This window comes from Cheilinus undulatus, linkage group 1 (assembly GCF_018320785.1).
Source record: "Cheilinus undulatus linkage group 1, ASM1832078v1, whole genome shotgun sequence".
Lineage (NCBI taxonomy): Eukaryota > Metazoa > Chordata > Actinopteri > Labriformes > Labridae > Cheilinus > Cheilinus undulatus.
Window position 1 is genome coordinate 48,399,806 of NC_054865.1, and position 19,878 is coordinate 48,419,683.

General features: G+C 39.4%; 1 protein-coding gene across 1 annotated transcript in view; it reads left to right on the forward strand.

The window, feature by feature from the left end:
* LOC121512191 (protein kinase C-binding protein NELL1-like) overlaps positions 1 to 19,878 on the forward strand; it is a 419,636-nt gene that overhangs the window by 384,762 nt on the left and 14,996 nt on the right. The window contains exon 17 of the mRNA XM_041791349.1: positions 16,139 to 16,332. Within this exon, the coding sequence (XP_041647283.1) occupies positions 16,139 to 16,332 (194 nt within the window). The remainder of the gene's footprint in view (positions 1 to 16,138; positions 16,333 to 19,878) is intronic.

Genomic DNA, 19,878 nt, shown 5'->3' on the forward strand with positions numbered 1-19,878 from the left:
GCCCTCAGGCATAAATTCAGTAAAGTCAGTTGAGAGCTGGACTGTTGGGGATCTGATCTGAGGACTGGTATTGTTTCTGGGAGATCAGGAAGTTCTCCACTCCTCTGTCTCTACTGGGATGTTGTCTACTTCCTTCAGCTGATGAATTTTTATCCTCCAATCAGGCTGTTCAGTGAAAGTTTGTTCTAGTTCAAGAACCAATCCTTGCTCGCCACTTCCTCTCAATGCCTCGCCAGCTGAACCTACAGCCATGGGCTCAGTACTGGGAGGTGAGGTTTAGAAGTCCTGCCCCCCCCCCCAAACCCAATGAGAGGTTTAGGAAGGGCAGGACTTTTTCAGAAATCCTCAGAAGGTGATTGGAGGAACACTCTGTCATGACAGGCCAACCAGAGCGACAAGACAAAATGATATTCAGCACATGCACTCCTGAGCTGACAGGCTACTGCTGCCTTAGATTGTTAATGGCGGAGCTTTATGATGAATAAAATTGAAGCCCAGGCCAGTCAGGAGACTTCCGTTAACATCTTTTCTACCAATACAAGCTTTCAGTGTGAGAAATGTGGTCTAGTTCTGATTAAACTGCTGCTTACCTACAGTTACATCCAAGTGAATACTTACCACAGCAGCAGCCATTGGGTACACCAGCAAACCGCACCTGTAATGATCGCAATGATCAAGGTAATGACCTCACAGATGCAGCCATGGAAGCGGCTTTGAATACAATTAAATCCTGCCTGTCGCTATGGCCTTGTTCTCCTCAGCTGATGGTGATTGTTCCAAAACAGTGTTCGGTGTGGCATCAACGTTGCCGTTTGGAGCTTTTCAAGATGAATTTCCCTGATGACAGACATGGAGTCTGGCAAATCCATCTGCTTTGCAGGGTTTACAAAGTATGGCGTCAGCAGAGGTCCTCCATGAACTGCCATTAGATGTCGCTACTCCTCTGCTGATGCAACTCTGATAGTATAGTCACTCACTCAGTTACCCAGTCAGGCAGTTCCTCAGTCACATACAGACCCATGTGTAGGGCATCCAAAAATAGCATTCTTTAAATTAATTGTTAATTTCATTATGATATTTAAAATGATATTGTATTTATCAGAATGATACATTCATGGTTTTACTGCAGTTTATTTGCTTTTGACAGTTTTCTCTTAGAAGCCATAGAAATGAAATGAAAGACATGCTCTTACAGGTTATAGGTGGACAAAGGCTGGTAAATCTGTTATTGTATGACACTAGCATGTAACTTTATAGGATGTTACATATTTGCAACAATGATGAACAGTCACACATACTAACTGGACTTGTGTCTTTGTCCTCTGACAGCAGAGACCCTCAGTAAACATTTTTATTACTTGAAATATGATTAACACAGTGATATGAGTGAGAGCAGAGGTTTACAGTTCTTTGAGTGTTCCTTAATAAGAGAGTGTGACACTACATCCTCCATAATTTCTCATCTCTCTCATACTGTATGTTGTAAAGGTAAGATGACCGCAGGGGAAATAAGTAGAAATGAGATTTTACAGGATTTTCTAACCCCACAATATCCCACCAAAAGCCTGTGATGAGTCAACATAATAGAAAGAAGCTTTTTTTGTGAGTCAGCCCAAAGTTTACTGCATGAACAGCTGCTTTTTGACCAAGAGTTTGTGACGACTGTGTAAGGAAAGAGCTGACAGTGCTGAGGACAAGAGCTGGTGAAAGAGGAGGGGATAATGTCTAAAGAAAGCCGATATAGCTGACCCTTTGTCAAGCCCTGCCCTTCTTGGTTAATGTAACTAGTTTTCCTGAAAGTACCCCATAATTGGACTAACCTTTATTTATACGTAACCAGGTTAATTCTTTAAGTAACTTGGCCTCTAAAGGAATACAAAAATACAGTGGGGTGTTTGAGAACAACTCCCAATGTTTAAAACCTGGCAAAATCATTTAAAATTGCACATATTTCTGATGCTAGTGATGCCAGCTGATGTCATGTTTAGGTGTACTGCAACCAAGTAAACAATGACTGCTGCTGCTGAAATGATTAGCTCAGGTAAAGCTAAAGTAGCTGTTATACCAGAGCTGGAAAACATAGCTTTATTCAAAAAGTGCAAAGAACAGCATTGAAATCATTTCCAGGAAGAAAAGATGTTTCTGCCCACACTTGACTAGCCTCAGTGTGAGTTTGCAGGGATTGTGCTTATAGTTTATGCGAGCCAGTAAACAATGGCTGCCATTGATGAAGCAGTTAGGTCCAATGCAGCTAGGACTTTTTATCCAAAATGGGTAAAAAAATATTTGATTGAAGAAAAGGGAAAAAAAAAAAACACTGAAAGCTTTTCTTGGCAGATATATTTTTGTTCTTCTCCTGACTGGTTTCAAAAAGGGGTTTTATTCTCAAACCATGAGAGAAAAACAACTGCTCTGACCTATGAAGCCCAGGTATACTGATGGGATCTGCAAATGCCCAGTATGTTACTATGCTTTGTTGCTCTTATTGGCCTCTAATGATTGTGATGGATGGAACATATGTCCAATCATGCTTCAAGAATTCTTTCACAAAACGTTCTGCCTTTCTGAAACACTTCGTATGGGAGGTTTCATAAATGGATGTGAAATATATCACATGTAGTGGGTATATGAAAAGGCCAATCTTGCATGTCAGGCTGCCCAAAGCCATTTGTTTTCTTGTTTCTACTCAAAAGTCAGTCTCACATCATCATCAGATAACAGAGCACTGTATATGCAGTCTATAAAAATGTGCAGGCTACAGATAACCATCACAGATACACCAGAATGAGGCTCGAGGCAGACACTCAATGCAGGGTACCTCTGAGGCCGTAGAAGAGACACAGGGTACAAGGAGGCAGATAACTTTTGAACCATATTTGTGAAATGAAAGTAGGATGAGGTTTAAATGTTTTATCTAAAGACCCAAATAGGAAGAAAATTCTTTGACTACGAATTTAATGGACAAACATTAAGAGCACTGCATTTATCTGGTGTAGTTTCACTTTTTTGATTAATAAAATCACCATACATATTGCAGAAGGAAAGTTTTGCAGTTCTGCTTAATTTCAATATCAATCAGCCCAACCTTGGAACATGTGTTACCTCCGATTTCAATATACAGAGTGGGCGCTGCGCACCGAAGTGCCGTGGGTTTGCTTCGACCAAAGGGGAGCGACCTTGCCAACTGGAAGCGAGTCTAGAGCGCAGCGTCGCGGCACGCAGCCCTGATCTTTTACCTTTTTGTAAAGCACTTTGTGACCTCGCTGTTCTTTAAAGGTGCTATAAAAATAAACTTATTATTATTATTATCAGCAGGAAGAGATCACGGGAGAACTGCGAGTTCATGCAGGAATAGTATGTCAACAGCGGACTATTTTACCTTTTGGGGTTAGTTTATAATCCTTTCTGGTATAAGTCCATGATATTATTGCTTCCGCCATTGTGTGAGTACATTAGGAAGTTAAAAAGTTAATGTTTGCTTAAAGGATCTGTGGTTTTATGCAAAATTCTTTGGCTAAATATCTCCAAAAGTTAAGTTTTCCTCGTCGATGGCGGCGCTGTAGCTCTTCTGTCTCACCTGAAGTATCCCAGCAAAGGTTGCTATATGAGGGAGCTCTCTGATTGGTGGGTGAGTGGACCAATCAGTGAGCCATCAAAGGGCCAATTATGCACTCAGTTGATGTAAGTAACTGCAAAGAGGGATCCTCTGCTTATTGCCAGATGGATGCATACAACTGAAAGCATATATTTCAGTTAACCTTCCCGATGCAGAAAGACAGCCAAAAACCATTACTTTCACATATTTTCTGTAGAAATAAACACTGAATCCTTCGGGTATGCTAATGGGCTGATGAAACAAAACAGTGTTAATATCCTCTGTTTTGCCAGCAAACAACAATTTGGGGAATTATCAGTGTTGGTGGATGCTTTCCCAGTGGAAAAACAGCTTTCCAGCTAAAGGATGTGATGTGATTTTCAAATGAACACAGTGTTTTGCTGTTGTGTTGTTCCTAATTCATATTTGGCACGTGGAACAACTGGCTGTGCTCTTCCCTCAGCATCCTGTTGGGTGACACATTCATCTGTAAGAGTCTTTTATCTGTGAGGAGCACCCCTCTTTTTGGGTATGAGAGGTATTTTCTAAAGTGTCAGTTCATAGAGACTCTTAACACATATCCGTGCAGTCTATTTTGTACTTTCTTTTCTCGAAGGTACAAGATTTTTTTGTTTATAATTTCCACGTGAGGTCTGAAAACTGACTTTAATCCGAGGTTCTAAGGATATAATCTGAGATAAAATGCTCAGAGACAGGGTTTTTAAATCTATATCACCGCTGAACTGTTTTACATTTGTTTTTGACAAACACTTGCTCAAAACATTGTAGAATATTGGCACGAGTACAGGTGACCTACAAGGCGTGGGGTTCACAAGAAACAAGTCTGGTTGACCACCCCAGAGCTCTTTATAATGAATGATAATCTTTAATATTAGACAAATATAACGCAAGTAAATACCAAAGTCAGATTTTAAATTATGGTTTCTTTTAAAAAAAGAAAACTCATCCGAACCTACCTGGCCCTATGTGAAACGTAATTGCCTTCTTTGTTAAACCAGGAATTAACTTTGATACACCACATTTTTTGTAAAGGTGAGTTCAGTTTCACCACCCACATCCTGGCCTGATTGCTGCTATACCTGTTGAATTAATAATCCTCAAAATAGAACCTGTCTGACAAAGTGAAGTGACTAACCAATCTCAAAAACCAACACATCATGTTGTCATCTACAGAAATTTAAGAACAGACGAGAACAAGGTCATTGACATCCATCAGTGTGGAAAGAGTTACAAAGCAATTACTAAGGCTTTGGGACTCCAGAAAACTAAGGCGAGAGCCATAGTCCACAAATATGGAAAACTGTGATCAGTGGGATACCTTCCCAGGAGTGGCCAACCCACCAAAATGACTCCAAGAGTGCATTGATGACTCGTCCAGAAGGTCACAAAATAACCAGAACTCCATCTAAAGACTTGCAGACCTCACTTGACTCAGTTGTAGTCAGTGTTCATGATTCAACAACAAGAAAGAGACAGGGCAAAATTAGCATCCATGGAAGAGTTCTGAGGGCAAAAACGACAGCTGACCAAAAAAAAAAACCCAAAGGCTCATCTCTCATTTGCCAAAAAACACCTTGATGATCCTAAAGACTTTTGGGAAAATATTCTGTGGCCTGACAAGGCAGAAGTTGAACTTTTTGGAATGTGTTCGTCCCGTTCCATCTTGAGTAAACCTAAGACAACATTTCATCAAAGAACATCATACCAACAGTCAAACATGGTTGTGGCAGTGTGATGGTCTGAGGCTGGGTTAAAATGTCTTTGATGATCTGAAACATTTAAGTCTGATAAATGTGCAAAAAAATGTAGCAACCAGGGAAGAGGCAAATGTCTTTTGACCGTACTATATGTTTGTGGCCTTAAGTGGAAATTTGGGCACAGCTGGTCGAATGCAATGATTTCAATTCTCTAACTGAATCACATGGCAGGTAGTGTCTCTGTGCACCGGTGCTGCTTGTATGCAACGAAATGATTCATTATGCTGCACTGGGAGCAAAATTGGCCTCTTTGAGTAGAAATCAGCCCCATTGTGAAAAGAAAGCCTTATTCACAATAATTTGTGCTATTAACCATGTGATGTTAGAGTTTAAAAGTACAATTTGCAGAGAGTCGTTAGTCTCCCTCAGTATGTAGGCAGTAATGGATGTCATAATCCAACTTTCAGTGATCAGGAAAACAATTTAAAATCCAGGCTTTCTAAGGTTCATCTTTAGCACAAATGTGCACACAGGTTATGCATGACAGAAACTGAAGTTTTCTTTTGTTTTTACTTCTGTTTGAGACACAGTTTCTAAAAACGCTGATTTCTAAAAACGTATTATAAGCAGCCGATAAAAAAAGGAACATCGGAATCAGCAGACCTGAAGTTGTGCGTTATACTGTTTCAGAGTTTAGGAGCTAGAACTCTTAACTGCCCAGGATTTAAAATATGAAAGAGGAGTAAGTAAGAATGGCAGTACCAGGCCATGTAAAGCCTTATTGGCTACTAATACAATCTTTAACTGTATTCTACACTGTACCGGAAGCCAGTAAAGGGAAGCAAGTATTGGAGAGATATGGGAGTAATGGCCATAATTTAACAGTAATTATATGATCTACTTTTGTAATAAGGCACAGTCCTTCTCTGATTTCTCAGGATAGGAATGTGCCATTTTTTACCCCTTTTAAAGGGATTTTTTTGGTATTTCTGAAGTTAGGTCGTATGAGTTACTTGGCAATAGTAGTGGCATTAGCCTCCAGAGATTTCAGTGTTGAAATGCTGGCTCAGTGCTGGCCCATTTTTACCCTAAACACACAGAGAAATTATACTGAACCTTTTTGGCACAATGGATCAGTGTTATGTCTGGGGGAAGAAGAATGAAGCATACACTGCAAAGAACACTGTGCCCAAGGTTGAGCACGGTGGTGGCTTGGTGATGCTCCAGGGGTGCTTTGCATCCTCTGGCAATGGAAGCCAGCAGCGTGTGGAAGGCAAGATGAATTCATTGAAGTATCAGGAAGACCTTGGAGGAAAGATCATGCCATCTGTGTGGAAACAGAATCTTGGGCGTCATTTGACCTTTCAACAGGACAATGATCCCAAGCATACCTCAAATTCCACCAAAGCTTGGTCGCAGAAGACATCCTAGAAGATTCTACCATGGCAACAACCGTCACCTGATTTGAGCCCCATACAAAATCCCTTTCGGGTTCGAGGAAGGTAGTTGCGGCATGCAGACTCACGAGTATTATTGAACTGGAGGCCATTGCACATGAAGAATGGGCTAAGTTCCTCAGGAACGCTGCCAGAAGCTGGTGCCTGGCTATGCATATCATTTGCAGCAGGTCTTGAAGGCTAAAGGCTGTTCTTCTGAGTACTAAAGATGCTTGCCATAAAGGGGATGAATGATTTCAGTCATGCATTTTCTGTTGAATTTGGGGAAACCACTTGTAGCATTAGTGGTGTTGCAATGTTAATTTCACTGACTAAAACTATTTGTCGACAGCCTTTTTTTCTAGACTGAGACTAACAAAAATAGATCTGTGATGACTAAAACTGACAAAATGTAATGTAGTTTTCATCGGACATTCAAAATCCATGATATTTCTGCACTGCAGGCAGATCTGTCAAAAAACAATACATCTGTATCTATTCTGCCTCTCAGCTGTAGAAAGCAGGGACCCCAGGTTTGGCAGAGTGCAGAGAACACAGTACCATGATTTGGTACCAGATTTAGGCAAGAAAATAAATGCTTGGACTAAAAGTTCAGACTAAAATGTGAGGACTTTTTATGGACTAAAACTAGACTAAAATGTTTTGAGTTGTTGTCAACTAAAACGACTAGAACTAAAAAAGATAGAAATGACTAAAATGGGACTAAAATTGAAATGCATTTCATTTAAAGACTAAAACTACAACTAAAAAATTAACACTGTTGTGTTAAGCTATTTGATTTGCTCATTGCAAACAGATGAAAGTCTGTAAATTTTCACATTGGGGATTGAATCATGTTGATTGCAACTGTATAACCCAACTTTAAAAATACTGAAATATCCCCTCTAAGACAAACACATCCATGGATGCTACAGGAGCTCATTTGCTATTTAAACAATGTGAGTGCTGAAAATGGAGAAGACATCAGTTGTGAGCGGATACACAGCTTCCAACAGGCATAGGATGGAGCACATAATGAGTAAAACAACACCTTGAGTTAGAATATGATAAGATTTCAGAATGATTTATTGGGTTGTTTTGTTAAACTTTAATATGTTTAGTGTCTTTGCTGCAGTAGCATCCATTTCATTCCATTATATAATGTTTGATAGTGCTGCACTGCGTTTTGTTGTGGTAACTACCAGAGCAGCTGCAGGCAGGGATCCCTGTGCTTTATTGCTCTGACTGAGAGCTGCATGTGCTGCATCCCAAACCTGTTTATCATGCCTAATGCTTTAGGGAGAGGCAGGTGGCTTTATTAAACAGATTGTGCATGGAGATGAGGATAATACACTATAAACTACCACTGTCTGCCTGCACAGCGATGTATGTGCATCATTTCTCTCTCTCTGATGTACATGACCTTTCCATATGGGACGCCTGGAGACTCACCAAAGAAATATAATTTAAATACTGATATACTGAGCTCTCTGATGCCTTCTAATTACCAACATCTGTCACAGGGATGTTCAGAGGGATTTATTTGTTTTGTGTGTTGTTGTGTAGAGGATGAGTGCCTCCATGTGTAACAGCACATGTAGGTGTGAGTGTAACTTTCCTCATATGCTCCGTTTTGCTCCGCTGGTTTCTCCGTAGGGCTTTTGTGTTTGGATGCAGGGCTTTCTTTCATGGCCTGCATGTAAGAGTACGCTTCATCTGCAGGCAGCAGCTTGTGGTTGAATGTGGTGAATGTAGCATGAAGAGCATTAATCCTTCACTAGCAGAGGTACTGTATGTCTGACTGGCTGACAGGGATTTCATTTAGTGTATGCAAATAGACTGTCACAGACACAATAAATTCTCCACTGAGCTGTTTTCCTCTGCTTCTGTATCCGGTGAAACCGATAGTGTAGCCAATTAAAGTGTGGTTTCAGCTCTGTCACAGTGTATTTATGAGGCCGCAGAGGCTGCAGTCTCATATCTGTCCTAAGTGGGTCTTCTAGCATGGGGTTCACATGGTGAGCATCCTCCGCCAGAGGCTCTGGACATTTATATGTAAGAGTCTCGGGGTATAAATTAGGCATTTTACTGCTTTTTAGTTCCTTTCACAACACTATCAAGTTGATATTACTAGTCTGTGAATACTTGTCAGGAACATGGAGTCAATACTGGATGAATTATGTAACACAAGCTGGCATCCACTGCAGAACTTGATACATGCAAAATCAGCATTACAGAGAAGTTAGGCAAGAGAACGAACATCACACAAAAGTTTCCATGACTACAGCATAATACAGTGGAGTAACAACTCTTTAAGAATTGTATGTGAAAAATAAGCCTTATTAACCCTGCATGACTTTGATATGATTGCTTTCAATTGTGTAAAAGCCTTTGCACAATAAGGAAGCTAAAAATAAAAGGCATGAAAATGCAAACAAATTTGGATGCCAATTTGGACACATCCGTCTATTCACATCAGGAGCAATACAAGCTTCCAAATAATTTATGCACATTCTGAGAAACATCCATACTCTGAAAGTTTGCAGTGTGGTTTGCACTAAGAGGGGCAGCAGTTACAATGAAGTCGTTTTCTTCCTGGTCTGTAACAGAGCAGTCAGTGTGGTTTTATACAGAGTTGTTCAGTCAGGGGCAGCGTTAAAAATGAAAACAATATATTTTTTTAATGATTAAAAAGTTATTCTGAAATTTGTGTGAAATCAGTTACTTGCAACTCTATTCAGAAAATGAATGGTTATGTTTTGTGGCGCTGAACAGAAATTTACTACATCTTAAACATATCACAGCTGCAGCTGGGCGTTACTATTTGCTTACAACGTTGAGTGACAGTGTCATCAGCCAATCAAATTTTGATGTGTTATTGACAGACCCCCTATGGCCAGCAGAGTTTCTTCTTGCTTGCCTGGGTGTTGCCATTCAAATGGGCTGAGGTGATTTGTCCATGGGCAGGTGCAACGTGATGAAGCATTGTTAGCCAGATGTCATGGGAATGGCGCTGGATTTGACAGCAAACATTGATCAGTTTCTCCGGCTGCATTTTTCAAGGCACTTATTCGCTGGAAAAAGAGAGATTAGCTAAATGCAAGCTTAGCTTAGCAAGAGAAAGACCAAAGCCTTTGCACACCATTTAACAGCAGCTGGTCCTGACTGAAACCCCACCGCATGCCAGGTTGGCTGAGAGGGAGGACCAAATTTTGTTCATTATATACATTAAATAGTATCAATTATATGAAGTAGGGCTGGTAAAAATGAGCAAATTGCTACTTATTGTAATATAGTTTTATGAACATAAACATTTTTCCGTGTCTTTCTCCTTCAGTCTCCTCCCCTTCTGCATCAACACACTGCTGCAGGTCTTCCACTGATCAAAGCATGCAGTAGGTCTTCTTCAGACAGTCTCAGAACCTCTCTGGTTCTTTTCTTACCTTCTGTAGTTAGTTCTCGTTTGATTGATAATGTTTTATTCATCCATCATTTGTGGTTATTTAATCCAGTGGTTCTCAACCTTGGGGTCAGGACCCCCTTTGGAGTCGCGAGACACTGAGAGGGGGTCTCCAGATGCCCTAAAGAACTTTTAAATTACAGTTACCACTTTACACCAATTTCTCAAAACATTTTTTTTACACCTTTTCATCATTTTTCCCACCTATTTTAACACATTTTGCCATTTAACACCTATTTTTGTGAGTTTTTAACTCTTCCCACCACTTTTTTCTGCCTGTTTTTCCCTCTTCTAAACCAATCCTTGCCACTTAAGCCTAATGTTGCCTCTGTTTACCCACAAGTGTTGACCATTTTTTCCGCCAAAATTTTCCCATTAAAACCACAATTGTTCATTTAAAATGCCCAATTTTGGTATTTTAACCAGTTTCTGCCAATTTCTGCCTATTTTTTCTTTCTCAGTTAACCCTTCCTTGCCAGTTTATGTCAATGTTTCATCCCATTTCACCAAATTTCCACCAATTTTTGCCAATTTAAAGCTATTTCAGCCACATTGTAACTCCCTTTTACCACTACTTATGTATATAACCCATTTCTGCTACTTTTAAAATCCAACTTCACTACCTTTTCCACCATTTTTTTGTTATTATTTACCCATTATAGCAATTTTTAAACCATTTAAAATCTTTTTTTTTTTTTTTTTTTTTTTAACAAAAGGGTTTTTACATTTTGAAGGAGGTTTTTTATTACACATACGATTAGAAAAAGATATTTGTTTCTTTGATAAGTGTGGTTATTTTTCAGGTTAAATATGAATATGGATACCATAGTTTAATTTTACAATAGACCATGGTTTGGCTGACCTGCATGAGCCCTAAGTTTGGCTGGACTCCAGAATGTTCTCCCATTATCTGGAATCTTCCAGATGAATGTAGGTTATTTTAAGTGTTGGCCAAAAAATAAACTAATAAATAAATGCAGTAAGCTTCCCATCTCTCCCCTGGAGATCAAATGCTCTGTCTGAAGTCGGTAAAAATTAACCAAAGAAAAACACAACTTCTGTTTTATTTAAGTTGTTAATATTTGGTTTCACTTTTCCATTTCAGTTCTTTGTTCATGAAACACTCTGACTCTACTGTCAGTGCGGGTGTGATCGATGTCCGTAGGCAGCAGGGGAGAGGCGAGCCGCTGTCGAAGGGACTTTGGTCTTTTTCTCTCTGAACAGCTCACATTTAGAGAGGATAAAGAGAGTTAAATGTCGTGGCTTGATAAAAAGGTTGGGACAGACTTTTGGCACCCGGTTTCCTGTGGCCCTGCTGATAAAGAAAAGTAGATGAAAATACCGTCTGTCCTCCCTGTTCACGATGGTCCTTTTGGTGTGGAGAGAGGCAGAGCGAGGAAGGAGCTGACTGAGCAGATGTCTACTTCCTTTGATGGTTTGACTGAACCCATGAAGAAAAAATATCTCTATAGGCAAGGTTTGATGTGACTGAAGCTTTGAAGCTAGTTTGTGTTATGGTACACTCTTTATATAGACAGGTAAGGGGATAAAGTATGGCCCAATTTTCCTCCTGGAATTATGGAGCAGAAAAAGTTTACTTCAGTATGAATTAGTATGATGTTTGAAAGACCGAGCTGTCATTTTCATGATGGATTTTAGTTTTTATTCTTCAATAGACTGGACTCCAGCTGGTTCTTTTAACTTCTTTCCTTTCATTGTGCCTGAAAACACAGAAAAAATACAGAACTCTGTATAAAATCCACTATATGGAGAAAAGTATTCACCTGCTTGACCATTACACCAACAGGGACTGTAATGGCACTGTAAATATTTGCACTTAAATATGGAGTTGACCTGCTTTTGCAGCTGTAACAGCATTCACTCATCTTGGAAGGCTTTCCACAAGATTTAGAAGTGTTTCTGAAGAAAACTGAGCCCATTAATTCTGAAGAGCATTTATGAAGTCAGGCGTTGATGTTGGATGAGGCTCTGTGTGGGGTGTCAAGTTCTTCCATACCAAACTCATCAAGCCATGTCTTTATAGTCCTTGTATAGGCACAGTCATGTTGGAATAGAAAAGGGCATTAACCAAACTGCTGCCATAAAGTTGGAAGCATAGCATTGTCCAACATGTCTTTATATGCTGAAGCATTAAGATTGTCCTTCACTGGAGATAAGGGGCCTATCCCAAACCCTGAAAACCCTTCAGCTTTGGAATCAGCAGAGCGTTGGCAAGAGTTGATCTGCTTCATGGCTGAGTTGTTGCTCCTACACGTTTCCACTTTCTAATAGTATTACTTACAGTTGACTGTCGAATATCTGGCAAGGATTAAATTTCACAGTCTTTTTGCAAAGGTGATGGCTAGTGCTTGTAAATTATTTTGTCCATGAAGTGTATGTCAATGGAGTGTTTAAGTTCCACTATGGCAATATCACAGCATAATGAAGGCTTCTGCATTAGGATTGACATCATTATTTAAATCATCCTCATCCATAAGATAAGTCTTTGATGATAAGTCACTAATGCCAAAACATTCATGCATTGATATCATCAGTGAATCACAACTGGGGAGGGCCCATTCTCTGGGCACATCCCAGATCTGTGAGCAGGCCTGTGTGCAGATTTACTTTTACAGATTTTTTTAAACATTACATAAATGACAAGAACCCAGCAGCAGACCACGAGATGAGGCAGTAAGGTTAAGAAGTTTATTATACAACAATAGTGCAAATGATGGTGAGCAGGCCAGAATCACTGGGAGAAAGACGGAGACACTGCAACAAAAGGAGGACAAAAAGGAGTTGGACAAGGTAAAAAAAAACCACTGAAAAATCACTAGATTCAACGGTTCAAGAGGTGCCAAGTAACCTGATTAGAAGCTGTAGTGCACAGGTGTCTGAAAGTTCATCATCAGGTGTGTAGATCTTGATTGCCAAGGATAAGCTTCAGCTGTGACTGTCCATAAGTGATGGCAGCTGAAGTGAAACTTGAGTGGGCGTGGTTAAAGTTTTATGCCAGGAGAATGATACCTGTGTTTTTACTCTAACTCTGGAAGTGGCTGGTGATAAATACAGTTGGAAAAGAGTGAATTTTAAAATTTTTAAGTAAAATATTTCTAACTTTGGAATAATGACTCCCCAGATTTTCCTATGTTGCATTTTTCTCGTTGTCTGACTGCTCAAAGCACTTCTTACACCAGGTCCCATCTACCCATGTATACCCTTTTACTCAGCAGTGACACTGATTGTAACTGTTCTGCTGCCTTTCTGGGCCAGGACACTCTTGAAAAAGAGATTCTTAATTTCAGCAAGGTTAAATGAAGTTAAAAAAAGGTTAAAAGTTACAATTACATTTACATTTATACAGATGCAGCAGTGGGAGTGATTTGAGGTTTAGTATCTTGCCCAAAGTCAGACTGACATGTGACTGTATGAGCTGGAGATCTTAACTACAACCTTGGAATTGAGAGCAACCAACTCTACCACTGAACCACAGCTACACAAACAATACATCGGTGGATTATTATGTGCTAAAATGGTATGCAGGGCATTAACATGCATCTAGAGAGTTTTTTTTTTATCTGCATACCTGACATCTGGGATCTTTACATGTCTAGGAGGTGATGGAGTGCTGTTAGGTATTTGGGTTTTTATTTGTCAGTTTGGGGAATACCCTGTAGCTCCATGGCTTTGTTAAAGACCCTGTAAAGTGAGACTAAACCTGTATTTAGGTTTGTTGTATGAAAGGTCACTGTGCTATGAGCCCCTAAATCAAATTTTAGTCAACTAAAACATCTTTAAGTTTATAAAATTAAACTTAAAAATCATGAAAAATAAGGCTGTAAAATCTGCTCCAGGCTGGTGTGGGCGTATGTGTTGAATGAGCTGAAGCCACGCCCACTCTGGAGGAATACAATCCTCTCAGATTTAAAAAAAATGTTACAATCTAAATGTTGACCTTATGAACAGAATGCCTGGCTCTGTGCCAGAGAAGAGACAAGGTCTGTTTTCTGGCTCAAATCTCTGTTATGATGCTTTAAATGATCTATAGACCACTGTAGTCCATGGATTTGACAAATTTACCTCACAATGAACAAAAAAACAGCATGGTGACATCACAAGCCTACATATTGGCCCTTCCCACATAAAACCAAGCCAGGAAAGAGGTGAAAAACTTTGTAACAGTCCAAATCCAGAATTCAGTCACATGTAGATTTCAGTGTTTTCATGTATTTACAGCAACCATATTATCTAACACATCTAGTGTGTTAACACACAAATTTTGGATTTCACTTTACAGGGTCTTTAACTTATAAAGGATCCTTTAAAATGTGTTTGTTCACTTGCCTCAAATTATGCCCCCATATTACTCAAACTGCCACTAATTTCAGCTGCAGCTGCAGGATTGTTTCAGTAGTCAGCTCCTCCTCACTGGATGACCCACACAGCAGCAGCCTTATGCTAAATAATGGATGGAATGATGAAAGTTAGTTTAGGGCTGCAATACAAATTTGTGCACAACACAAATTAATGTAAATGTTGCATATAATACCCCTGAGGTAATGTGAGGAAATAGAAAATGTAATTACAGTTGTAAATGTGCATCAGAGTTGGTAAACATTTCTTTATTTAGAGCTGACAGAAAGTTTTTGAGGCTCATACATATTCTTTGTCCAGTTCTGCAAATATGCATGAAGAATATCAATGAGCAGTGCTGTCTATGGATATCTTTCAGTAACGGTATTTTTTATTTTATTTTATTTTTTTGGTAGTTTATTCTGGTCAGTGTTAACCTGTGATTTTCACAAAGTCAGTGTCTGCAGCATTCTGTCTGTGGTTCAGTGTTGTTCCAACCAATGGTGCCCCATGGGGCGTTTCTGAAGTGCAGCTGTGCTCAGATCACAAATTCAGGTGTAAAAAAGAAAACAAGATACAAACAGCATTTTTCTTCGCCTTTATGGGGTTGATTTGCTGTGTATTTGCTTTATGTTTTGATGTGAAGTTGATGTGGTGATGGGATAAACAATCAGCAGGCTGTACCTGGTGTTTTATTTTGAAATTAATGGTATGCTTTGTTAATTCCTGTGTCCATCTTCATGTTTAGGGCAATCTGCCCTGTGCAGATTTAACTGTTTCTTCACTGAAAAAAGACTCAGTATGTGACTTGAATGGACCAGAGCAGAGTGGCGCCTCTGGCGGTGCTTTTGATTGATCACATATTTTTTACAAACACGAACATTGACTAGAAATGACACAATCTGCTTGTCAATTTGCTGCGCATACACTTTTTAAAGTGTTTTTTTTATGTTTTTGGTCCCATTCAACACACAAACAGTGCCAAAAAAAGTATTCACCCTCTTGGATGTTTCACCCTTTCACTGATTTTAAAAATTAAAAATGGTCAACATGATTTAGATGTGCCTGACTGAGACCGATCCACACAGACTTAGTGCTGTGATTACAGCCAAAATGCACCAATTAAGGACTGACTTGAAGGGGGTGAATATTTTTATAGCAACTTACTTTACCTTGCATATTTTTTTTAATTGGTTTAACTTTGTAGAAAACGGTTTTATTATTAACATCAAAGTGTTTTTTAAATTAACATTTTTGTCAAAAAAGCCAAATTATATTGACCATAATTCATTTATAAAGTATATAAAAGAATAAAACATCCAAAGGGGTGAATACTTTATAGGCACTGTAAGATCAAAGTGAAAATAATAACAGCCTGGTCATATTGTTGAGGCTGTGCTGGAAAACTAAGCCTGACATGTGAAACGGTCCATAAATATGAACTATATAGTATTGAAAGGAGGAGAAAAACAGCCCTAGACTTCAATGGTGAATATCATAATTAACACCCAGTTTAAGTCAGGAACATATAAACATGCTATATTTTTACAATGACCCACTTTTTCTCTTGCAGACATCGATGAGTGCAGTCTGCAGACACACACCTGCTGGAACGACAGTGTGTGTGTGAACCTCCCAGGAGGCTACGATTGTGTGTGCACATCTGGTCCGGGCTGCAGCGGCGACTGTCCACAGGAGGATGGACTCAGACGCAACGGGGAGGACTGGAAACCAGACTTTGACCGCTGTGCTATCTGCTCCTGCAAGGTACACAACATAAACACAAGTTTTATCTCTGTAGTTTCTTCTATGGCTACAGAAGAAGTTAAAGCGGGGTATTCCTGGACGAATTTCACATCTTAATCGATTTTAAAAACACAGGAGATTAATGACAGAACTGTTTTAACCAAGTTCTATTGTTATAATCCTCTAAACTCATACATTGGATCAGTGGTTTTTAAAAAAGTTAAATTTTCTGCTCTGGTTATAACTCAGCAGATTCTACCAGTCTTATTCATCCTGCAGATTGAAATGCTTGACAAATAAATGAAAAATAAGCTTTGCAAAGTTACAAAGCAAACAAAAGGCCTGTCTGACCTGGCACACCAAGCACTTTGGGTCAATCTAAAGCAGGGATTCTCAACTTTGGGGTTGCGATCCCATTAGGGGTCGCGAGACACTGAGAAGGGGTCCCCCGGTGCCTTGAAAAACTAAGAATATTTTTGAATTACACTGTTGCCACTTTACACCAATTTTGCCAAATTTTAACCCGTTTACATCCCTTTTTCCCCACCAGTTGTGCAAATTGTAACACACTTTTGCTCCCTCTAGACTAAATCTTTTCTTATTGCCACTATTAACCCCTCTTTACCACTTTTTTTTTGCCACTTTAACCCATTTCTTGGTTAATTTTTGCCGCCTTTTGAAATGTCTAACCCATTTCTCCTACTTTTAAAATCCATTTTCAACACCTTTCCCACCATTTTCTGCTATTAACCAATTTTAGCTATTTTTAACATAATTCTGTTTTTAACATAGAGGATTTACATTTTTGAAAGGGGCTATTTACTACACAAATTATTTAAACTGTATTTGTTTCTTTGATAAGATTGGTTCAGGTTAAATATAAAATACCACATCTTAACTTTACAATGGACCGTGATTTTGCTTGCCCCTTGTTTGGCTGGGTCCTCGAAAGCTTTCCCTATTACCCCCCTAACGGGTGGCCTTGTCTGCACATCACACAACCATATTTAAGTACAGTGGGGGTCCCCGGTCTCTGGCACCTTTATTTTGGGGGTCGTGGGCTATAAAGGTTGAGAACCCCTGATCTAAAGAAAAGTGCCCCACATTGACAAGTGTCTTGTCAGTCTGCCTTACATTCTGAAAAATATTTGTGACTGTCCAACAACTTATTTCTCCTCCGGAGAGGCCATGCAGTGACTGCTTAAAAGTGAGATATTGATCAGGTTTGTCTTTGGGAAGGTGAGACTCGGTGAGTGAGATTGATTCAGCGCAGAACAGATTGTTATTTGGAATAAGATGCTGCTAAAAGGATGTCATTGGTCTTGTGTTTCAATCAGTGGAGCTGCTGAGACTAAATTCCTATCTATATATTTCATCCTCTTGGTTCTCAGGCGCACAGACATGATCTCAGTGACTGAGCGAGAAAAAAGATGGAGAAAAGCCAGCAGTCTAGTTTAAAGTGTGACTGTTTACTTCAGCTGGCTGTGTCTTTGGTAAAAGGGATATCTGAGTATTTTTAAAGTAGGGTTGTTTTAGGAACTTGGCAAAAGTCATGACATTAGACTGGCTGGGGTTGCTCTTAAGGAAGTTAGGCAATACAGAGCTACAGATGGGTACAGTATCACCAAGTACTTTTGTGAGTTTTAGGTAGCAATGATCTGTTGCAGTGCTACTTTTCTTCTTCCACCTCAACATATTGTCATCTCCTTTTTTTGTCTGTGGGCTTTGACAGAGAAAAAACAGGAGATAACAGACATAAACATGCTCGAATTTAGCTCTCCTGGTCAGGGTCAGTTTCTCCAATTTGTCTCCAGAAAGTTGAAGAAGGCCGGTAGAACACCTTCATACAAAAAGACAGGGAACTCTGAATAGGGAGTGATGCAGGCTGCAGGCTTCTGTTATCCATTATCCTCCATCAGAAATGTCCTGACGAAGTGTTGGAACTAAGTCCCCCTCCTGACAGTGGTACTCTGCGGGTTCACAGTTGACACACCTACACCACCAGGTGACCTTGGATCTCTCCTGCTCAACGGTCTCCACTAAAGTTTCTCCCCTCTCTCTTTTTTCCCACTCAGTCTCCCTCCGCAGAAGTTGTTCCTCTTATACTCAAGGTCGTAAAGTATCCCCTTGTATACACAGCCAATGGCATGTCATTGTCACTTGAACCAAAATCTTTTTTACCTGAAACTCACTAAATTACATGGAGAAACAACCCGCCTAGCTTCCTTGGCAGTGCCCCCACTGTGGTCTGCTTAAAGGGGCAATGCATTCTGAAATCTCTAGAGGCTAATGCCGCTACTACTGCCAAGCACCTTATACAACCCAATTTGAAAAATACCAAAATATCCCTTTAACATAGAATGATCCCTAACGATGTATATTATTCAATTAAATAGATTCAAGAAATGTCTTAATTCAAAATAAACAGAAAGGAAACCATACACATTAGTCAGGATACTTCTCCTCTTCTGCATCTTTCAATGAATACAACTGCCTTTAGTTGAGTCACCAGTTAGCATGATCATGCTTAAACCTGTGACACCAGTGCACCAACGCCATCTGTGGCACAGCAAAACTGTGATTGGACTGCATCATGAATGTCCTGAACAAGCTGCTGTTTCCTGCCTTATTGTAAGGACTTTTAGAGAGAGGATGTTCAAAGTAATGACATACCTTAAAGAGGATAGTTTAGATCAGTGATTTGACTTTTACTTCATCTATGGATTGCTAGACCTCTAACACTTTTTGTTTTGGAAACGTGTTGAGTAATTTTGCAGCTCAGATGAACAGATTTGCAAAAAATAAAATAAAAAACAGAATAGTCAGAGCTATTTTATCCTAAGTTTATTACCAGGGAGAAGTCTGAAGTGTTCCTTGTCATATTTCAGAGACTTTGAGAGAAGTGGCATAAACAAATTGTGAAAAAATAGCTGTGCTACATGTTGATAACAATGTGTTTATTTCATGTCAGTCACCATCAAATACAAGCATTTACATAACTTACATTCACTTGGGAGATTCACATAGCGGAGATGAAAGCTCTCCTGGCAACAGCAAAAAAGACAGAGAAAATAGCTCAATGGAGAAAAGAAACACAGGAGATTATTTGTCAGATTATGTTTTTAGATTGTTCGATTGTGAGTCATAGGTGCGATGCTTACTGCATGCAAACAGAGAGTGATCTAAGAGTCAGGAAAGGGGAGGGTGACTGATAGTCAGCCCAGATGCTTTACTTGGTAGAGAAGGAGACAAATTGGAAATGATCAGCACTGGAAGTGCAGACTTGCTGTAAAGCACAGTCATAATTGGCTTGTTGGCCAGATGTGTGTACAAATACAAGCAGTCTGTGCATATAAATTAAACATTAAATACTGATAAGAACAAACAGTAAATAATATGTACAATCTTTAATAAGACAATATTGTAATAATGACTAGTGCAAAAAATACTGTAACAAAATGATAATGAATTATGTGGATTATGGACCAGATTAAATCCTTTCCAGGATGTCGATTGTTTTATGTATAAGCATGGCATTGCTACTTAAAAAGTCTGCCAATGCTAACT